Below are 21,511 nucleotides of genomic sequence, written 5' to 3'. Positions count from 1 at the left end.
GGCCAGGACACAGGCTGCTTGACTCCCACGGCCTCCTTTCCAGTCTGCCAGGCGGCCCACTCACGCTCCTCACCCACTCACCTGTCCCCCAGACACTGGCTGACACTGTGTGCCCTGCTCCGGGCCCTCGGGGCAGCCCTAGCCTCCAGAGCAGGACCCACAGCCACCTCTGGCCTCATCCTGCCCCCATTAATCTAGGGACTCCTTTCTTGCCTCCTTTCCCACGAATCCAGCCAGGATTTTCTGGAACCAAATGGATTTAAGACAGTGTCCTCCAAGCAACACCAGTGCACCCGCAACATGACGGCGTGTCCTGTGTGGAGACCCCGCCGTGTCAACTGGCTCAGAGCCCAGCTGCCTGCCCGAGGCGGGGACCAGATCACTGCACCGACACACACCAGCAGCAAGCGCTGCCCGCCTCGCCCCACGCTCGGCGCACTGGCTCTCTCGGAGAGCAGCCACTCCTCAGAGAGGGCCCTCTTTTTAAAATTTTTTTATTTATTTAATTTTTTCCATCACCATTCATCTCCCCTATACCCTCCCCCTCCCACACTTCCTCTCCCCAGAGGGCCCTCTTGACCTCTAGGTGAGGTTCCTCTCTTATTCTGAATCCCAGCCCAAGTCCTCTGACTCCACACAACTGCTCTAAGTATGACCTCATGTCTGTCCCCTGCCTCCCCCAGGGCAGGCGCCAGGCCAGCAGGGACAGTGCAGCTCACACTGTACCTATGAAACTGCTCAGTGACCGCCTGGGGAAGGAAGGGATGTGTGGCCAGTGTGCAGAGCTGCTGGCCTTCAGAACAGGGGACAAGTCAGACAAATAGGAGGCTGAAGTGTCAACACAGAACAGACACCTTCTAACTGCAGGTGCTCGGGGAGGCCAAGCACAGCGCCGGGCATGTGGTCAGTGAGGCCGTCATCCCCGCCGGTGCCGGGCGGGAAACGGGGCACCTTGTGAAGGGTCTGCCTGTCAGCCACTATGCTGTACACAAAAGTAAACTAACTGAAAAATAAAACAAACAAACAAGCGGAAAAGGTGCTAGGAAATCACTGTGCCGCCCTGACCTCTGCAGTGAGATGAGGGAAGGTCCCAAACCCGGTCAGAGCCCGGGGCCGGGTGCACAGGTGCCAGCGCCCTCCGGGGAGGGGGTTTCTGAGCTTGAGGAGCTGTGGGGGGTGGGGAAGTAGCAGCTGCTGTTTATGGAGAGGCAGCAGGTTGGTCTCTGCTTGTCACTGGTTTGGCTGTTACCTTGGTGAATATTCGCGTTCCTACACATGGCAGCTAGCGGAGCCGCAGGTCTGCACGCACCTCCAACCACTATGCCTGGCCCTGCCCTCCAGAACCCCCAGTCCAGCCAAAGGCCTTCGGGCCTGGAGCAGGGTCTCCCTGGTACCTCTGCCCGCCAGGAAGGCCACGCTGAGCCAGGCCTGAGCCGGTCAGACCTCTCCCTGGGCCTCCTGGGACAGGCGCTGTGACCGGCGGCTGTGAGCCTGCCTCCGGAGCCCCGGGCGCCTGGGCAGAACCGCCACACTGACATGAGGAGCAGAGCAGGCCCTGGCGGCTCTGAGCTGCTTCTCAGTGCGCACTGGCCTGTGCCTAACACTTCAGGCCTCACCACCACTGTATGAGGTGGGTGCTGCCACTATATCCATTTTACAGCAGGAGAAACTAAGGCCGAGAGACCGGCACCTGTCCGGGATCACACAGCTAAGGGAGGCATGGGACGGGAGCCTGACACCTCCCAGCCCAGAGCCCGGCTCTAACCTCCCCTCTGCACTGTCTCCAGTCCTGGACAAAGAGGCCACAGGCACTTTCCAAAGCCCAGGTCCTGGCCCAGGTCTCCGTGCGCCACTTCTTACCCAAAGATCCATGTGATGCTGAGGTCCCCAGAAATGTGTTTTCTGACTGGCTCAGGTGGCCCTGGGGCTGCTGCAGGAAATGTGAAGACAGGCTAACGGGAGGGGACGGGGATGCTGAGTGGAAGGAGGCGGAACTGCCCAAGGAGCCCGGGATGTTCACCGGCGCAGAGCTCTGCAGCAAGCTGCCGCCTGCAAGAGAGGCCGGGAGGGGCCAGGTGAGGGAGGGAAGCCATGTGGGTCCATGCCAAGTAGGGCACTGCTCCATCCACCCTCCCTGGGCCAGACGGACCCCCGGAGCCCTCCCGCCACCCTGCCCACCGCAGCCCAGTACCGATGGTGACGCTGCCCGGGTGGGGCATGGTGCTGCTATCGAAAGTCTTCTCCAGGGCGGCCACCCCAAACTCGTTGAGGTCCAGGTCATCCAGGGCAGACTCTAGGAGCAGAGTGATCAGGGTCTGAGCCTCCCAGCCTCCCGGGGCACGCAATCCCCAAGCGCCAGGCCTCGCCGCTTGAACCCACCTGCCCTTTACCACCTCATCTCCTGCCCCCGCCTCATCTTCACGCTCCAGTCCCACTGGACCGTCCTCTCTTGAGCCTCTGCCTGGGGCTGGGCTGCTCCTGTCACACGAGCCCCGACGCTGTCTGCCTAGCAAGTCCAGCTCCATGGTCTCCTTTCTGAAGCCTTCCTGGACCCCCCGGGGGGGTCGGTTCCTGCCTCCTGATGTTAGGGTTCACACATCTCATCTCTGAGCTACTGAGGGCAGGCTCGTCTCTGGGCCTTCAGTGGCTAAAGCATAGGAGGTGCTCGACAAATGTGCTCTCCCCTCTGCTGACTGGCCCAGGAGGGTGGAGCAGTGCCCCTCCTTGATGTCTTCGGGTCTGGAACCCCCGTCTCTACACTAGGGCCCGGCACACAGTGGCGCCCATCAGTGATGCTGAAGGGGAAGAGCCGTAGCTTCGATGGCCAGGGACCCCGAGGGCACCGTGCAGCCTGTTCACTGCACAAGGAAACCCCGCTGTGAGGGAGTGGGCGCGGCAGGACACCTGTCGTGGAAGGAGGCCACACTCGCCCAGGGAAGAGGCGGCTGTGCTCCAAGGGCTGGCCCTGGCCCTACACCTTGGGTCCATCTCCTCTTTTTTTTTAATATATATTTTATTGATTTTTTACAGAGAGGAAGGGAGAGGGATAGAGAGTTAGAAACATCGATGAGAGAGAAACATCAATCAGCCGCCTCCTGCACACTCCCTACTGGGGATGTGCCCGCAACCCAGGTACATGCTTTTGACCGGAATCGAACCCGGGACCCTTCAGTCCGCAGGCCGATGCTCTATCCACTGAGCCACACCGGTCAGGGCCCATCTCCTCTTTAGCCCAAAGGCCAGAGTGCCTGCCCTCCGACCCCAGGCAGATGTCTAAAGCCCGACTCTCACTGCAGAGACCTCGTGCCTCTGAGTCCAGGTCCAGGCCTGGACTTGGCAACAGAAACGGCCAAATTACCTATGACCGACTCTACCGTGTCACTGGTGGGGTAGAAGGGCAGAGCGTTTGCATTCATGCCAGGGATGCTGCTGGTGCCCGCGGGGCTGGGGGGAGTAGCTGCCAGGCTGGAGGTGATACTAGAAGAGATGCTTGAGGTCAGGGGGCTGCCCACGGGGAGGATGCCCAGCATGTCCTGCAACGAGAGAGTAAGGAGAGGCAATGAGATGCCCGCCCAGGAGGCCCCGGCCAGGCGCTGGGTGGGGCAGAGGGAAATGGGGCATCAGCCCTACTCTGGTTGCCCCCACCCACTCAACACCTGGTTGGAAGGTTGGAGGTTACAGGGCCACTCACCCCTGCATTCTTGCATAGGGGAAGGGAGAAGTGAGTCCAGTGCCTGGCAGTGTAGACACTCAGTAAGTATTTTTTGACTGACTGATGAGTGACTAGGAGGTGAGGGGCTTAGGGCCTGACCCACCCTGTCTGGATTGGGGCTGGTGCCCCACCTTAATCCTGCCCTCAACTTGGGGGGAAAGCATGCCCCCCGCTCTCTGTAGCCTCCTGGGGCTGTGGGCCTGGCCTGGCCACAGCAGGTGCCAGAAGGGGGCTGAGAGTTTGGTACCTGTTTGGGCTGAAGCAGAGGCTGCTCTTGACTCCTGGGCTCTAGGGAGTGGGGTTTTAACTTGGCCTGAGGAAGGTCAGAGAGCAGGAGCTGAATGTGCTGCTGTGGAGGCCTCTGAGCCCAGGAGTCCTCCAAGCATCACCCGCCTGCCATGGCTCACTGAGGCTGCAGGGACAGCCACCGGCTCCCCCTGCACGCGCATGCCCCCGGCTCTCCCTCCCATGCCTGCTCCTTCCCTCGCCCAGGAACCAAGGGGCTGTGCCTCTCCTAGCGTCAGAGAAGCCCAGTGAGGGGCGGCCCCATCAGGCAGCACAGGGCAGGGCAAAGGCCGGCTGTGGGCCCCCCCATTAAAGTTCTGTGACACCGGGTGGGGTGCTCAGCTTCTCTAGCCTTCCCATCCTCATCTGTAAAAAGGGCCGGCCTTCCTCACTCTGCTCAGTCTTGGAGGCTGAGGAGGGGCTTCCTAGCTGCGGTCATGCTGCTCCATGGAGCAGAAGGCTAACCTCACCGGGCTGCCCCTCACCGCTTACCTGGCATTTAAAATTTTTCAGGAACTCGGCTCCCACCTGGTCTTCCCTCTCGAAGCCAGGAGCCTTCTTATAGCTGCCAGGGGCCAGGCCGGACTCCCCAGGGAAGACAATGCCCTCCAGGTTTGGGGGTTTCCTCACGGAGCCCGGGGGGGAGCCGCAGAGGTTAGACGGGCTGCCCAGGCTGCTGTTTCTACAGAGGAGCTGCGGAAGGAAGGGAGCGGGCTGGTGGGCAAAATGCAGGCCAGGGCACGGCCTGCCCTCCACCTGCCAACGGGCAGCAGCCCACCCAGGAGACCCAGAACCTCATGCGGGAACTGTGTGTGTGTGTGTGGGGGGGGGGGGGGCAGTGACAGAAGGCTTTGTCCCCTCTACCAGCACTACCCAGGCTGACTAATGCAGGCTCTGGGGACACTAAGCCCCACCCACCACCCACTTTTGACAGAGAAAATAACCCTGGGGCAGAAAGGGAAGAAGCCCAGCCCGACAGGCGTGGCTCAGTGGTTGAGCGTCAACCTCTGAACCAGGAGGTCATGGTTCGATTCCCGGTCAGGGCACATGCCTGGGATGTGGGCGCGATCCCCAGTGGGGGCGTGCAGGAGGCAGCCAATCAATGATTCTCTCTCATCATTGATGTTTCTATTTCTCTCTCCCTTTCCCTTCCTCTCTGAAATCAATAAAAATATACATTAATAAAAGGGGGGAGAAGCCCAAGGCCTCCTCCCCAAGCCCAGGCTGAGAGGGGTGAGGGACATGAGAGGCAGGTGCCCACCCATCCCCTGGACAGGCACGTACAGTGCTGAGGTCAGGGGCATGTGGGCTGGAGGGGCTCACGGGCACCGAGTCTCCGGCAGCAGATGGCATGTACAGGACGGGACCCGGCTGCGTGGGGCTGGACACAGCTGAGGAAGGCTGCAGCTCATCACTGAGGGGCGGCTCTGCAAGACACGGGGCAGGTGTCGGCAGGCTCTGGGCCAGACACGCACCTGGGTCTCTTTCCCAGGACCCTGCGTCCCTGCACCTAAAGGGAAGGCTTCACCTGATCTCTACCAATATCGGGTGCCAGTTGTGTTAACGGCGAGTCTTCACAATGAAGACAAGACCACAGTCTCCATCTTATAGACAAGGAAACTGAGGCTCAGGGAGGCACGGGAAGACCACCGAGGTGACGGACTGGGGAACTGAGGAGCGGGGACTTGCGCCCCGACTGTAGGACTCTAGAGCCTGAGCCACGAATCGGACCTAAGGGGGCAGCGTGGTATTTTGAGGGACAGCCCTGCTCTCAGCAGGGAGGGCTCAGCAGGGCAGAGAGCCACGTTCAGCTAGTGACGTCTGCCACGCATGTGGCACGGGGTGACTACCGGGGCCTGCCTGGAGGGCCTAGAGGGTGTTACCCCGGCCTGAGCCTGCGCAGGGTGGAGGGGAGCGGGGCGAGGACACCGCCTCAGGACAAGGGGAGCAGCTTACGTTCTACGTGGGCGAAGGCGCAGAAAGGTCCTCGGGGACAGCTGCCCGCCTGCTGCATGTCGTTGCACTTGGTGGACTTATAGATCTGCAGGGACAGCGCAGGCAGGGTGCCCCCGGCATGGCGGTTAGACAGCCATCTCCTTCTCCTTCCCGTTCCACTTCCCCAGGTGTCTCCCTGCCAGCTTCCTACTCACACTCCTGAAGCAGACACTGCCACCCCATGCCGAGGGCACCCTCCCTCCTGGGATCAGACCGGCCCTGACCCCCCTCACAGGGCTCTTCCCATGCTGCTCCCCACTCAGGGTCTTGGCCAGGGCTGGTTTGTGCCCCCGAATGTGCCCCTGGGCACTAAGAGAGCCAAGATCCCAGGTAGCACCTGCTCGCCCAGGGCATCCTGGGTTGGGACCTATGCTGGGCCTAACCTCCCACCCTGCTGCCTGTGGCCCACAAGGTGGTCTGTCCGTGTATCTCTCTCAGGGTGCGCTCCACGGAACCAGGGGAAGGGACAGCATGTCCACACAAGACCTCGTACACTGACATGGCTCCAGGCCAGGCCATGGGCCAGGGGCCGGGAGCTATGCCTGCGAGGCTGCTGGTGCGCAGGCTCACAGGCTCTGGTCTGGAACACACCTGTCCAGGGCTTTGTTTTTTACCCGGATTATAAGGACCACTCATGGTGCAGAACCCAGCATGGCCAGGGCGCCGTGCTCTCTGCCAGGCCTGGGGGGAACAGCCTGGGAGCAGAGGGCTGCCTGGTGAGCGTGGCTCAGAACAGGGAAGTCGCTGAATGAGGGGGCAGGGCCCCTTTAGGCACTGCTGGTTGGGGAGCCTGTGGCTCTATTCCCTCTTCCAGGATGGAGTCAGGGTGGGCTCTGCCTTGCTTCCCCAGGAGGCTGTGTGAGGCCACCTGCCCCAGGCCCACCTCCGGGTGGAACTGCTGCTCCGTGCGGGTGTGGCAGTACTGGCAGGCGTCTCCGTTCTCGCACTTGCCCGGGTCTCCCCACTCATCCCCGTGTTTCACGTTTGGACATGGAGACGACCTGGTCCAGTGAGAGGGTGGGGCACACGGATGCCAGAGGGAGAGATCAGGATGTGAGGGATGCCAACTAGATCCCTCCCCGGAGGCCAGAAGCGGGCCCTGCTGCTCTGCCCGTCACCCAGCTCCTCCCACTGAGCACTATGGGGCCCAAGGACAGCCACACCGCAGCCACCACACTTTCTCCATCATGGCTCAGCTCTACAGACACCCTCTGGATTAGAGCTGAAGGGGCCTCAGAGGGTCGGACCCCAGATCCTCCTTTCATGCTGGGAGGACCCAGGGGGCTCCCGTCCTGCTATCCTGACCAGCCCCTTGTCCCTGGGCCGCCCTGACTCCGGGAGCACAGTGGAAGCCGCCCTGCTGGACCCCATCCCTGCCACCCTCCCTCCCTGGCGGCCCTGCCTGGGAAAGGACCTGTATTTGTGCTTCCGGGGGCTCCGCCGCCGGTCCTTGCTGTTGTGGTAGTAGGGGCAGGCATAACCCTGGCGGCACAGCCGCGGCGGCTTCTTGCACGGCTCCGTCTTGTAGTTCCCCAGCACATACGCGGTCTCTGCACGGGCCAGAGGCGGGGGTCAGGCGGGGGGTGGGGGAAGGGAAAGGGAAAGGAGAAGCCACTGAAGGGTCTAGGAGCTGAGGCTCCTGAGAGAGGTAGGAGCAGGGCCGCCTTTTCACGGGCCAAAGTGGAGACTGAGATAAGCCAGGCCAGACGTCAGGAGGATGCTGTCCCTCCCTGGACATAACGCTCACAGGGTGATAAGGGCGCCCATGGGCGGTTCAAGAACACATGTACTTACATACATGCACAAGTATGCATGTGTGAAAGCCCCTGAGAAATTTGGGGTGCACCTGGGATGATGGGAGCAGAGCAAGGCATGTCTGGGGAAGCTCCCCAGAAGTGCCCCTGGGGCTGTCTGGCTGGATGTAAGGGGGGTGAGGGGGTTCGCCCTCCCTGTAGAGGTGGTGGTGAGCCGATCCTTTGGGCAGGAGCAGGGTGAGGGCAAGCCTGGTGGAGGGCCTGGCGTCGGTGGCCACCGTTACCTTGCCACCGCGGCTCTTCACTGAGGATCTTCTCTATCATGGCGTGGCTTGCAGCCCCAGCGGACTGACCCTCGATGCTGCCCTCCACTGTGGCCTGGCCGTTCTGCAAGGCCTCCATGGCCTGGAGCTCCCTGGGAGGAGAGAAGAGGGGGAGGGCATGAGGGGCATGCAATCCAGTCCTGCGATCCACGTGTGGTACTCACCGTGCCAGCAGCCAGGCCCCCACCCCAGCCACAGCCATCACCCCGGCGTGGCGTGGCGTCCAGCCCACCTGATGTCGTAGACGGGGGAGCGGAGGTCATGGGGCCCGTGGGCAAAAGCGCAGTGCAGGCCGTTTTTGGTGCAGTTGCCTTTGGAGTCCGTCTCGTGGATGCAGATTCCAGTTTTGTAGTAACGCAGGTGGTACCTGCGCTCAGTGTCCCCTGTGGTCCGGTGCAGGAACGGGCATCTGAAACATGGAAAGGGGGGGTCACTCAGCTGTGGCCCCTGCGGCTGAATGAAGGTGGACTGTCCGTCCATGTATCTATCAGGATGTGCTGGGCTGAGCGGCCGTGCACTGGTGGTGAGAGCCACCTCGGTTCTGATGTGGCCCTTGGGCTTAGCAGGAGGAAGGCCCGTGTAGGGTTTCCCGCAAGTGGGAAAAGGAGAGGGGCCTCCCCCAGGTCCAGGCCACAGGAAGCCGGGCCAGGCTGCAACAGTGCCCCCAAAGCAGCTGGCTGCTCAGACTCTGCCTGGCCTAGGACCTCGGACCCAGGAGGCGGGGGGCACTTCTGAGGGCGAATCGAGACACTCACTCGTCGCCCTCCGGGCAGAGGCCCGTGGCCTCGTCGTACTTGGTGCAGTAGACGTCGGGGCTGTAGTTGAACGTGCCGTCCCGACGGCGGATGGACCGGCGGCGGCGCTGGTTCACGAAGTGCCAGTGGAAGCAGGTGTAGGGCCGATGCTGCGTGCATTTGTGTTGCACAAAGAGCGGGCACTGCTCCGTGCGGAACTCCTTCAGGTACCTGCAGGGAGAGCCCCGTGGGGCGGGCCGGGGCGGAGAATGAAGCCTCTGGTCGCCCAGCAAGAAGTTGGCCACATACATGTCCCCCGGGGGCCCTGCTCTGGGTGCTAGTGTCACGGGGACACCAGGAGAGCCCAGAGCAAAGGCTGGACCTCGGCCTGCGGATCTCTCCGGATGCCCAGGTCCTAAGCCGCCTGAAGGGTGGGCACCAGGGACCTCAGGGCCCTCGCAGCCAGCTGTCTGCCACGGTGACCAGTGAAGGCTCCTGGTTTCCCATCAAAGGCTGCAAATCAGAGCGTGAGGAGCCTCCCGCAGACTCCCTGTGGGGTTCTCTGCTGCCCAGATCTGCCTGGGGCTCCAGGCCTCCCGGTCCCAGGAGCAGCCTGGGGCTCCAGGCTGATGGCCAGGGAGGCTGCTGTTGGGAGCCGAGAGCCCAGGTCACAAGGCATCCTCTCAATTACTGACTCCGTCCTACTGTCCTGTCTACCTACCTCCTCGCAGAGGCATTTCCTAGCACCGCCCAGGGGAGTGTTTGGGCAGGAGTTCGGTTAGCAGCATCTGAAGAAAACCTCCCTCAGCCTTGCCTGGGGCCGACCGCTCATCTCCCAAACGTGTACCTGCAGCAGCTGGGTATTCACATCCCGACTGTCCTGGGCACCCGGGGGCTCTGTCTGGCCTCTGGCTTCCTCCCAACCTTCACCTCTCTCCTTCGCTCTGCATGTAACAGCCAAGACATCCCCAAAGCCCCTCTCCCATGCGCCACCCGGTGAAGGGCCCCAGGTCCCCCTCCCCCTTGCAAAGCATCCGTCCAGCCATCTGCTCACTCTGCGGGTCCAGGTGGAGGCTTTCCTAGACTTGCCACCCCTCCCCCAAGGCAGGTGGTGCAGCCTGTACTCATTCCCTCAGGCCCTAACAAAGCAGCTACAAATACTCCAGAGAGAGCTCTGGATGACAGGGAGGAGGATGCTTCTAGAAGGGGCAGAAGGGAGTGTGGAAGGAGCCACACCTGACCTGAAGCAACAGTCCAGGCTGAGAGCAGCACCTGGAGCTGGAGGACATGGGACATTTGCTGCATGACTATAACAAGAAATAAAAATGTCTCAGAAAGGGCCAAGTCCACAAAACACCAGCGGCAGTTTCATGCGGCCGCCAGCGCCAGAGCACTGACCCTGAAGCCAGGCCTCCTCCCTGTGGGCAGCATGGCAGCGCAGGAAGCCTGGCCTCAGCAGACAGGGCAGGCGGTCCTGCTACCAGCCCCTCAGGAGGGGAGACCCCAAGGACCTAGTCTAGGCAGCAGAGAGCCCACTTTCAATCAACTCTAATGAGATGAAGGAAACGTCTAACCTTCTGCTTAAGTCACTAATGGAACTTACCATCCGCCACCTAAGAACCAAATCCCCCTTCCCCCACGCTCTCCACCTTGTGCCAATGGGCAAGGCAGTGCCCACAAGGCAAGGAGAAAACCACGTCGAAATCACTCTTGTATTTTCATGGATTGAAGTGAAACAGAAATGATCAGTGGAAATGCACACTGTCCTGTTGAGCTCCGACCCATCTTTCCATTTTAAAGGCGTGAACGCCCAGGATTGAAGAAACGAAATAGGCTGAGACTCACTGTTCAGTTCAACCAGCTCACAGGAAACCCATGAGGTCCAGGGGTCTAACCAAGGAGGGAAGACTCACCCACCACCCCCTCCATCTTCCAAGATCTGGGGAGGGCACAGGGCACAAGGCCATAGGACTAAATTCTTCACTCCCATCTCCCAGGAACACAGCCACGCACTCAAGGGAAAGGACTATAGCTGCAAATTGAGAGGCCTACTGTGGCCATGAGGAGTCGGAAACCACTCAGGCCCTGAGGAGGTAGATCTGCCGGGAAAGCCACGACTCTGGCCAGCAGAGGGGCTCCACAGAGCCTGGAGGACACAGCGACTGGTCAGAGCTTCACTTGGCTCAGGAGCAGCGCCTTCATGCTTGCCCCACTGGGGGCTGGCTTTAAAGCAAAACCAGCTTTCACTCCTTCCCAAAAACATCACATTAATTATCCTAATAGTGGTTCACTTGTACATGTAAAGGATTATTATGGAAGTAACATGCCCACTTAAAGGGCAAAATCACCCTTCATCCCACCACTAATAATGCTAGCCTTTTGGTAAATTTCCTCCCAGTATTTTTATATAGATAGCATCATAACGTATCATCGTGCTAAACTGTTTTACAGCCCTGGCCGACTTGGCTCAGTGGATAGAGCGTCGGCCTGTGGACTGAAGGGTCCCAGGTTCGATTCCGGTCAAGGGCACATGCCTGGGTTGCGGGCTCAATCCCCAGTAGGGGATGTGCAGGAGGCAGCTAATCAATGATTCTCTCCCATCACTGATGTTTCTCTCCCTCTCCCTTCCTCTCTGAAATCAATAAAGAAATATATTTAAAAATAAATAAAGTTTTACAAAACTATTAATACTTTTCTCTCAAAACTTATAAAATCAAATCCAGTTTTTTAAAAAACCAAATAATACGTTCAACATTATTGGAGTATCTTTATTTTCTGAAATTCTAAATAAACAGCAAAATTCAGGCTACTTGAAATCTAAAAGTAATCATTTGCCCCCTAAACCAACAGTGATGACACAGAAGGGATTAACAGTAAGTCAGTAAATTATAGCATTTAAATCAAGTGCTCAGCCACCATCTTGACTCCCATCTAAACCTCAAATCCCATTCCAACCGCCTCACTGAACATTTCCATCACGTGTGTCCCTCTCTGGGGAGGGGCGGGGAGACTGTGAACACACGGAATCAGCAGGAAGGCCTCAGAGGTGCCGGCAGCAACACCGTGTACGTGGAGGCAACAGGGACTGAGCAACTGATGCTGGAATCTGAATCCAGCTCCCGCTGCTTCTGGAACATGCTTTCCTGGCCTCACTGCTGCCAGGACCTGCTCCCCTCCCAACAAAGTCAACTCTAGGGCAGGGTGAGCAAACTTTTTCTGTGAAGGACCAGATAGTTAAGTGTTTTATATTTTAGACTCAGAGGGTCTAGACATCAAATTGAGGATGTTAAGTAGGTACTTATGTAACAAGAGAGAAAACAAATTTCCACAAATTTTTTATTGATGATATTCAGAATAATTGGCTACAATGTTTCTGTAATACAGGTCTACTAATAAGAATGGACTTGGGAGGGGTCATACTTGCCAGGTTGAGGTTCCTTTCATCAAAATTATAAATGTTCATCTGTTAAGGCTAATTCTGTAATAACATTTTACATATTTCATTTTGAAGGCTTGGTGTAAACTGCTTAGGTGCACAGGTAAATGGATTCTGAAATATGGAAATTTCCTTTGTATTCACATCAACATGCAAGATCCCTGCTAGAACTGTAATTTGTGTTTGGAAATCACATCTGTGGTAAATTTGTGTACAAATGGAGATCTCACCTGTGGTGCAACTTTTGACAGTTCAGTGTATTAGGCAGCGTGACAACGTACGTGTCAAACATTAGTTGTCCAAGTGACTTTACTGCAATACAAAGTTTGCATGTAAGTGATGATTTATTTGCCTTGTGATTTTGGAGTGAATTCACTAAAAACATTATGAAGTCTGCAGCAAAAGCTAATTTCCAAAGCCATTCATTGTTCAACAATAGTAGTTGAAAATGATTCTTCTCATTCAGAAAAATTTCAGTATCAGCCCTGAACTCAAAAAATTACAAGAAAACTTTACCATTGCTAAGCCATCAAATTGTTGTGTAGTAAGGCATGTCAGCTTCTATTTCTGACAAAAATTCAAGGAACTGACTGATGATGGTTAAATCCACAAGCAGGAGTGAAGTTCAGCACTGGTCTTAATGGCTTGTTAACACCATAGTCAAAAATTTTCTGCAGATTATCTGCTAGTGAACAATATAGTAACTGTACGCTTTAAACACCATACATTTTCCTAAACTTTGTAAATTTATGTTGTGGAATCCTCATAACAACCTCAAGCGACACTTATCTATAATCTACTATTGTCCATATTCATATAAACCCTACTGGCTACTTCCCCCCTCATACATATTCCTAGAGAAATTTAGTCATAGAGTTCATACTTAATGGCTTAGCAAAGATTCTTCATTTTTCAGTTTGAGAAGAATACTTTTAACTTCAAGGGGAATTAGAGCAGATTAGTAGATTAAGAATACTAAATTACACGTGTGTGTGTGGTATATATATTATATATAAATATACATACATCTTAAATATCTTAAAATTTGTTGAAAATCTTTTCTCTGTTTTGAAGAGCTTTAGGTAAATTGCTACTAGTAGTAAATTCATTTTTGTAAGGACATACATTGTTTTGACATCAAACATAACCCAGAAACGATATAATTTTGTAACAATAACCATACCAGTGGAAGCTGCCAAAAAATTACTTTTAAAAAACGAGGCCAAATAAAGCTAAAATTGGTGCTTGGCAAATATTTGGACAATTTTGATAAAGTGCTATAGAGCTATAGAGATTTGGCTTCAAATCTTCTGAAGTGATCCTGGTTTAACATTCTCTCTGGCAGAAAAAGAAAGCAAATAAAATACGCGTCTAGTGAATTTCTCAGTGTCTGCACCTTTAAGGCAGGCTTTGATCCTGTAACTGGCTTTCAGCCAAAGAGCAGCTGTGGGTAAGGCCAGAATGAACCTCTTTAATAACGACACTACCCTACAGAGATAGGTACATACACACACAGGAACCCACAAGTGCTATGGGCACTTAGGTAAGCAAATGCTTTAGGGCTGGGGAGCCACTCGCTGGAAAATGACTTCACCCACGCTTCACCGACAAAGTCCTGGCCCCAAGAACTGAGGAGTCATGAACGCTGCAATGTTGATATAACCAGCCCTATGTGTCCCTGGTTCCTTCTTTCTATTGCTGTTCCCTTGCCCTAAGGATCCTAGAACTGGTAAAACTGCAGAAAGTTCCTGTAAGCAGCACTGACGCCACTGACCTGGAGAATGTGTGGGGAGCACTGAAAACCCTGGTCCACTGCTCCCTAAGTTAGGGAGCACCTTGACTTTTTCCCATCACAGATGGCCTGAAAAACCTCCAAGCTGATGAACACTTTAGTATCACATTTAAACTACATTGATGTGTTCTTTTGTACAGTGTTTTCTGTGCAACAGTCTTTGGCCCTGGGAGAGCGGATCCGTTTACAGCACAAATCCATCCTGTAGATACAGGCAGTGTGATGGAGGCTAGACGGAAAATGGGGACTGAGGTGAACATGGATGCGGAGAGGCGTGTGCTCTGAAGACAACCCTGACCCACCCGTGCCCCGTGACCTGAAGAATCTACTCCAGTGTGCATGTGGCCGGAGAAAGCATTTGCTTATGGCTGCCAAGGGAGACAGCATGCAAGTGAAGCATTAACGTGGGCCTCGTTCCGTTACTGGCCAGTACAGTCCTTACATGGTGCTAAGTGCCAAGCACTGTTTTAAGCTCTTTACATATATTAACTCACTTAATCCTTCTAGTAACTTCATGGGACAGGAACTATTGATATCCTGCGGAAACTGACACTAAGAGGGAAGTCACGTGTCCAGTGTCCCACAGCTAAGTGGCAGAGCTGGCTTCAAACCCAGACAGCCTGGCCTTGGAGTCAGTACCCTTATTTTATTTTATTTTTTAATGTTTTTATTGATTTTAAAGATAGAGGGAGGGAGAGAGAAACATTGATGAGAGAAACATCGATTGGCTACGTCCTACACCCCCCTCCTGGGGATTGAACCCACAACCCAGGTACGGGCCCTGACCTGGGATCGAACTGTGGACCTCTGGGTGCATGGAACACTCAACCAAATGAGCCACACCAGCCAGCGCTTCACCACGTTTTTCTTAACTGAGCTACAGGGAAGACAAGAGTAGCAGCAAATAAGCATAAGTGACTGGAAACTTTTCGTTCAGAACATGTCAGGGAGGTCTGACAGGCCATAATTACAATACCATGAAATAAGTCACTAAAAATAAGAACAGAAATGTTAATTCTAACACACTCCACTGATTATTTAATATTCACTTTATGTACTCATTATAAAGGACTCTCAGTTCAATAGTAAAATTTAAGTGTGTGGGTTTTTTTAATAAGAAAATACAAGTACAGGTTTCTAATTTATATTATGTTTGGGTAGATTTGATTTAGACAAATCTTAAGGTGACAGGCTAATAAATGCCTAGCACCTCTTAGCAATAAAAGTGACATCAAAAAGATATGGCGATGCTCTTACCAAAATGAATAAAAGCTTAGATACTCTTTAAAACGATGGGGGTAGTTTGGTCAATGGGCCAAAGTTTCATAGGAAGGTGGGAACACAGGCCTCCCCTCCTCGTTAGAAGTCATCTGTTAGGACTCATGGTGGCCATATGGTGTTTCAAGTACTAATAGGAAACAAACGCGTCAACTTAAGAATACAAAAAGCAAACTGTGATATAAATAAGGAAAGGGAGGAAACATTTCAATAAGCTCAGATACGACATGATGATACTATCACAGGCCTTAGTATCTTCTTTAAATCTTAAATAAATTGCGCCACCAACAGAAAAAGTCACCTCACAGAGAATGCTATGAGAGTTTTAAGTTGCTAGACTCCTTTCCATCTTCTCCTCCTCATCAGCTCTCGATACTGCTGTCAAATTCTACACACTGGCAAAGAAAAAAGGAGTGAAAGTTGAGGGATTTTATAGAGAAATAATTAAAAATCTGTTGTGATTATTTGAACTAACATATTATAGCCCCCAATATCACTTTTTTTTTTACTGATATCATTTTAAATGCCTAAAACACATGGCCTGTCCTTAAATGCCCATGTGAACATTAAACCAATCATCACAATACCTGAAGACTAGACTCTATTACATTCTAGCAGAACAGCCACCTTCTCTTCTATCTCCCACCCACTCTAGGAAATCACACAATTCATTTTACAAAGACACTGGGGAAATACGCTTGTTTCTTATAATGGCTGTCAGTTCAGAGGCAATTAAGACAAATTTTTTACAGTGAGAAAGTTAATTTTACTTTCCAAGGGAGGAAAGGGCCAGTGCATTGCTGGTCAATACAGAGCCAATTCAGAGACAATTTAAAGTACAACTACCAACAACCAGGAGTCTCAACAACCAGGAGTGACTATTCACTTTTCATCTCAAAAGCATCTCCAAAGACTTACAACACGAGTGCACTCACTAGAAGGGATACACCAGGGCTAAGACATTGAGAAGGGGAAAGGGCGCCAAGGAGCTTTCCACAAACTGCAGGCTTTGCCATACTGAATGCTGCGGCCAGGCCTGAGGGGCCATGTGCTCTAAGGCCTCTCTACTAGTAGGGACTCACATGCATTGATTTTTTTTTAAACCCTTTCTTAAAAATATTGAGATGTAATTTACACAACATAAAAATCACCATTTTATAGTGCACGTTATTGTGCTTTTTAGTATATTTACCATGTTGTGCAACCTTCACCAATTCCAGAACATTTCCATCACCCCATAAATATCCCTTATATCTATTGCAATATGCACTGATTTTACTCAAAGTTTCTCTACACATCTGTTGCCCAAGCAAGTATTTAAGATGTTTGGTTGGGTGAATCTATGGAGTATCTAGATAGTAAGAAAACAATAAAGCTGCACTGTCCATAATGTTACTAAACCCGAACTCTTGGCAACTTGAACTTTTTACCAATTAAGAACAGCAGAGAAAATGACATTCAACATCCATCTTCACGTAACACATTAGTGTTCCCGAAATTCATCCAAGATGTTAAAAGAAGGGAAGACAATCTACAACGATTAACATAGCTGTCCATTGTTGGAATTTCAAGATATCGAAGATGCATACGTGGGGAAATCTCCTTTAATATCAAGTATAGCTAGATTAAAACAACAACAAACAAAAAAACTTAATAATTAAGCAAATATTGCCCCATTTGGGAAAATAATCCCTAAACCAGGCCACTAGTTAAAGTAACATAACTAGAAGGGCAACCTTCCTTCTAGCACTCTTCTGACCTAGTCTCTCCTAATGAGAAAAGTAACTTTGGCAAAGTCTGGCAGGAAAGCCTGCAGATGCGGTGCTCTGGCAGCAGGGCTCCCATGACCTAAGTGAGCTCATGGCTTCTAAGACACACAGGAAGGAGACCTCACCTTCAGGCAGCGGGCTGTTGAAAGCGGGAGGAAGTAGGTCCACGAGGGTGTCTTGCTTTTGTGCACTTATCTGGGGTGCTATTTCCAGAGAAGGAGTTCCTCTACAGTGTGCCCAAGGTGGATTTCTCTAAGTTGCTCTCAGAGTTGTCCAGCTGCCCTCACCAATAAGTCAGTCTTTGTAGGTTGATAGAAACCACCAGTCAAAGCAGATGCATATGGATTGTGGGGAAGCCTTCTTTAGTATCTAACATAGCTGGATTAAAACAAAAAAACTTAACCATTAAGCAAATCTTCACTTTAATCATTAATTTAGATTATAGCAGATATCAACTAGGTACTAAGCTTGAGTCTACCACTAGCATGGACACTTAACACTTACTAATAGGGATTTTGTGGGTTTGGTTGAAGGCTGCAATGAACTCTCAATTTTAGTTCTATAAGAAGTTAGTTCTACTTGATAAGTAAACAAGATCCAGAAATATTTGTTAACTCATTCTTGCTGAGGTTGCTAAGCAACACTTCCAGAGACTCCTGCTGTGCAACAAGTTGTACTCTAGTAATATCTTTACAATTTTATTATAATTTGCAATAATGATTTAAATACATGTTCATTTCCTGGATTTTCTAAAACACAATCAGATGCATTCAAGTGAAGTTCACGACATTTATATAATGTACAAACTAACAAACTTGCCTCAAAATAGTTCCCTATGGAAGCACTGCTACATGACCCTTGTTTAAAGATGCCCAGGGAACAGTCCTAAATTAAAATGACGCTTGGCTAAATGAAGCTATAAAGCATTCATCCTCTGTCTACCTGTAAGAAATACCCCAGTGGCCAGAAAACTCCAAGAAACCTTCCTGGAACTACAATTTCATTTCCCTTTAACACGGGGCATTAATAAGTTTGAGAATCAACTGCAGGTGAAAGAATCCAAAAATGACTTAATGTATTTAAGACTCTTATAGGGTCAAAACAATGATATAATTGCTATACAGTAAAAAGCCCAAAGTTAGCTAAATTTGCAGATATATTTTGGAATGTAATTGCTCCAAAATTTCCCATTCTTCAATTTGTTTAATACAACTTTTCTAATATAAATAATGATCTTGTTCTGAATAAGCCTGGATGAAATTTAATCTTTGTGAAATAAAAAGACAAATTACCTAAAAAGAGATCCCATGGCTCTTGTATTGGAAGAGCACTAACGTATGCACATCATCATGACTTGGAGCTGTTCAACAGAGGAAATCCTGATATAACCATTTTCTAAAAGGGTCAGATTCCTCAGGTCTAACACAAGTGCCTGCTGAAAGGATTATTTCAAAGTTTCCCTTAAATCAAGATCATTCAAGAGATTAAAAAAATACCAACACAATAATTATTCTTCAAACTATGTTATGAATAATTCTCTTGGTTTAGAAAAAGGAGGGCTTGAACTCTAGGACTTTAGTTGTGGGACAAGAATAAAGGGAAACATACAGGAAGGCATTAGGATGAGTGGGACTCAGTTTTAATGTAAATTTCTCCCAGATTACTGCAAAGAGTATTGCATGTCACATAACCTCAAAGAATACAGTTATAAAAAATACACATAATTAATGTACAATAAAATTTTGACAGGTAAAAAAACGTAAAAAAAAAAAAAAGGTCTATAGCTATCTGTTGACGGGATCCATACATTAGCTAAGGTCATATTCAGATTGAAACAAATTCTGGAAATTCATGCTGCAAGGGACAATGAAAAATTTCTGGGCAGCTCAAAATTTTACAGCAAACACGGAAATCAAAATAAAATGTTCCTGTATCCTAACCCTAACCCCCCAAAACAACAAATGGGTTCATCTTAAAAAGATAATAACCAGAGCCAACAAGGGTATTGGTGTCATCATCTGTGCCCTCATGCTCCCTGCTCCTCAAACCTGGGAAGACAAGTGGAGGAAGTTTTCCCAATCATCACAGCGTCTGGATGCCCACAGATTTATGAGGGAAGACAGCTGACTTCTATCTCTGATTTTTGGAGATATAAACACACACACACACACACAAATGAACAGGTTACAGAAAATGGATGGAAACAGCTACAATCTCCACCCACCCAACCAAACTCACTGTCGCTTTACACGCCACCTCCAGCGCCAAGCCTACTCACCCTGCACTCACCCCCAAGGAAGGGAAAGGGAGATTTTCAACAAATGAGGACATAGACTCGGACATGAACATTTCTCTACACCGGGCTATTGACTTATTCCATCTGTCACCTCCACAACCATCGCAAAGCCTGCGCCATGGCAACACCACACCCAAAGAGGCTGCCGAAACCAGACTCACTCACAATGTTACGGGCATTTTCCTGGGAAACGTGATCTGAGCAACCAGAGAGGATAAAGTTCCAACTTTATTCGAGGTTTGCACCCCAAGACCATACTGTTGCCTGACCGCAACATCCCACCGATCAGCACTCTCGGGGGTAAGGCCCTGTCACCGCAACAAGGAGGCGGAGGACCAGCGAGGCCACAGCGCGTGGGAAAGTGAGAGCGAGCACGAGTCCGCCTCCCGGCCTCTCGTCAAGAACGTTTCACACCATCTCAGCGATGGCGGAGGACCTCACACAGAGGCCAGACGGATGCCCCCAGCCCCAGAACTGCTCCCCGATGGGTTTTACTTGTGACCAGAGCTCCTCCTTGAGTTCTTTCAGCTCCAACAGACGCTTCCTGCTCTGGGCTCCGCAGCGGCTGTGAAGGGTGGTGCGGGCCCCCACGCTGCAAACCTGCAGCGAGCCCCGCGGTGCATACACTTGGGGACCCTCCTACACGCGCACATCGCGCAGGAGCCCCGGGGGCGAGGCACCCCAAGGCCATCAGGGAAAGTGGGAACCAGCATTTTGCTTAATAGGAGGGGCCTCTTCTCTTTCTCCCAGAGCACCTAGCACTAGGCAGTTGCTCAACGTGCCTTCCAAAGCCATAGAAGAAGACAGGGGCCTACAGGGACCTGCACTTGGACACCAGCAGGCTCCCGGGAAGCGGTCTCCCGTCGGGCTGGGCTCGGGCAGTGTCCGCATGTGGGGCTTCCCCTCTGATGCCACATTTCGGTTGGGCCTGAGAACAGACTCGGACCCCATCATGCTCAGGGTGCCTGTGAGGTCAACTGTGTACGTGGGAAACATACGGGCCTTGGGGACACAAAACGCCTGGACTTGGTGCTAAATCGTCATTCACAGGTGGCTCCAGGGCCGGGCCCTGAGGATCTCGTCCTGGTCGTGTCTTGGACGTCTTATCGCCCCGCAAGCGCCTGGTGCTGTGGTTTGCGGTCTGAGGAGCAGTTAGGCCTCGAAGGCCCGGCCTCAGATGTGTGCACTCCGCACCCCGAGCTCCCGCCTTCCCCACTCGGCGGCGGCGACCAGTTTCCCGCCCCACGGCCCGACCAGAGGTTGGTGGCAGTTGAAGGCAGTTGGGACCGGCCCAAGCAGGTTGGAACCGGTCTGAGCCGGCCCGGAGGAGGAAGGGGGGAGGGAGAGGCCGCCTCGCGCTCTCCCTGCGCGCGTGACTCACGCTGGCCGCTGACGTCAGGCGTGCGCGCGCGGCGGGGGGGGGGGCTCTACGTACGTGTAGTGCTGCGGTTTCTCGGGCTGTGCCTGCAGCACCTGAGCGGTAGCGGCCGGGGGCGCCGAGGAAGCTGCGGAGCCGCCGGGCCCGGGGCCCTTCGACATGGTCCTGTCTTCCTGCCTCTTCGCCGCTCCCCTTTTATTATTCAGTCTGCGCGGTCCGCGCCGAGGACTCAGTGCGCCTGCGCCGCGCCACGAGAACGTGAAGACCCCCCGCATGGCGGCAAGGGTTGCTGGGAGTTGTGGTCCTCGGTTCGGATGGAATTTTACCGTCGGCCGAGGGTTGCTGCCAAAGGAACGGACCACAATACCCAGGGATCCTTGCAGACGGTGTCCCGGATGCGGAGGGCCCGCGGCTGCTTTTGGGAATTGCAGTCCGGCCGTGTTTCTCCCTAACGCGGTTCCAGTTTCGTAGGGGTACTTTTCCTTGAAACTGGAGCCCCTGCTGTAGATGGGGCCCAGAGCTAGGGAGGCCCTGGTGACTTCTGTGAAACAGTTCCAAGTGTAATTTTACTGCCAACAGTGTAGTAATTACCTCGGCTCCAGGCTTGGTATACCTTGGGCTCGGTTCAGAGGCCGGCCCCTCGCAGAGCTTAAGAAGCTTGTGTCCTCCGTTTGTGCTGCAGGCGCCTGGGCTGCGCCAACATCATTCCTGCGGCAGATCTGGGGACTAGGCACGCAGGGAAGTCTGCCTGCTGGACGT

The 21,511-nt window shown here is 52.7% G+C and overlaps 2 protein-coding genes across 4 annotated transcripts in view; one reads left to right on the top strand and one right to left on the bottom strand.

The window, feature by feature from the left end:
- Positions 1 to 1,026, top strand: part of UNC13D (unc-13 homolog D) — a 12,383-nt gene extending 11,357 nt beyond the window's left edge. The window contains exon 12 of the mRNA XM_023744719.1: positions 234 to 1,026. Within this exon, the coding sequence (XP_023600487.1) occupies positions 234 to 304 (71 nt within the window). The 3' untranslated portion in view covers positions 305 to 1,026. The remainder of the gene's footprint in view (positions 1 to 233) is intronic.
- Positions 1 to 21,511, bottom strand: part of UNK (unkempt family zinc finger) — a 24,902-nt gene extending 3,391 nt beyond the window's left edge. Inside the window, exons 1-13 of one of the 3 annotated variants that reach the window (XM_023744718.1) lie at positions 20,810 to 21,511; positions 8,825 to 9,034; positions 8,302 to 8,478; positions 8,031 to 8,161; positions 7,407 to 7,542; positions 6,876 to 6,993; positions 5,954 to 6,038; positions 5,321 to 5,424; positions 4,490 to 4,690; positions 3,960 to 4,025; positions 3,359 to 3,533; positions 2,192 to 2,293; positions 1,861 to 2,049 (exon numbers count right to left, since the gene is read on the bottom strand). In XM_023744718.1, coding sequence (XP_023600486.1) covers positions 1,861 to 2,049; positions 2,192 to 2,293; positions 3,359 to 3,533; positions 3,960 to 4,025; positions 4,490 to 4,690; positions 5,321 to 5,424; positions 5,954 to 6,038; positions 6,876 to 6,993; positions 7,407 to 7,542; positions 8,031 to 8,161; positions 8,302 to 8,478; positions 8,825 to 9,034; positions 20,810 to 21,027 — 1,912 coding nt within the window. In that variant the 5' untranslated portion in view covers positions 21,028 to 21,511. Of the gene's footprint in view, positions 1 to 1,860; positions 2,050 to 2,191; positions 2,294 to 3,358; positions 3,534 to 3,959; positions 4,026 to 4,489; positions 4,691 to 5,281; positions 5,425 to 5,953; positions 6,039 to 6,875; positions 6,994 to 7,406; positions 7,543 to 8,030; positions 8,162 to 8,301; positions 8,479 to 8,824; positions 9,035 to 20,809 lie in introns of all 3 variants that reach the window. The other 2 variants (XM_006103442.3, XM_006103440.3) reach the window with 2 other exon arrangements.

The sequence above is a fragment of the Myotis lucifugus genome, unplaced genomic scaffold, assembly GCF_000147115.1.
Source record: "Myotis lucifugus unplaced genomic scaffold, Myoluc2.0 scaffold_485, whole genome shotgun sequence".
Classification (NCBI taxonomy): domain Eukaryota; kingdom Metazoa; phylum Chordata; class Mammalia; order Chiroptera; family Vespertilionidae; genus Myotis; species Myotis lucifugus.
The sequence above is the reverse complement of the archived record's forward strand: the minus strand, read 5'-3'. Positions and strand labels throughout refer to the sequence as shown.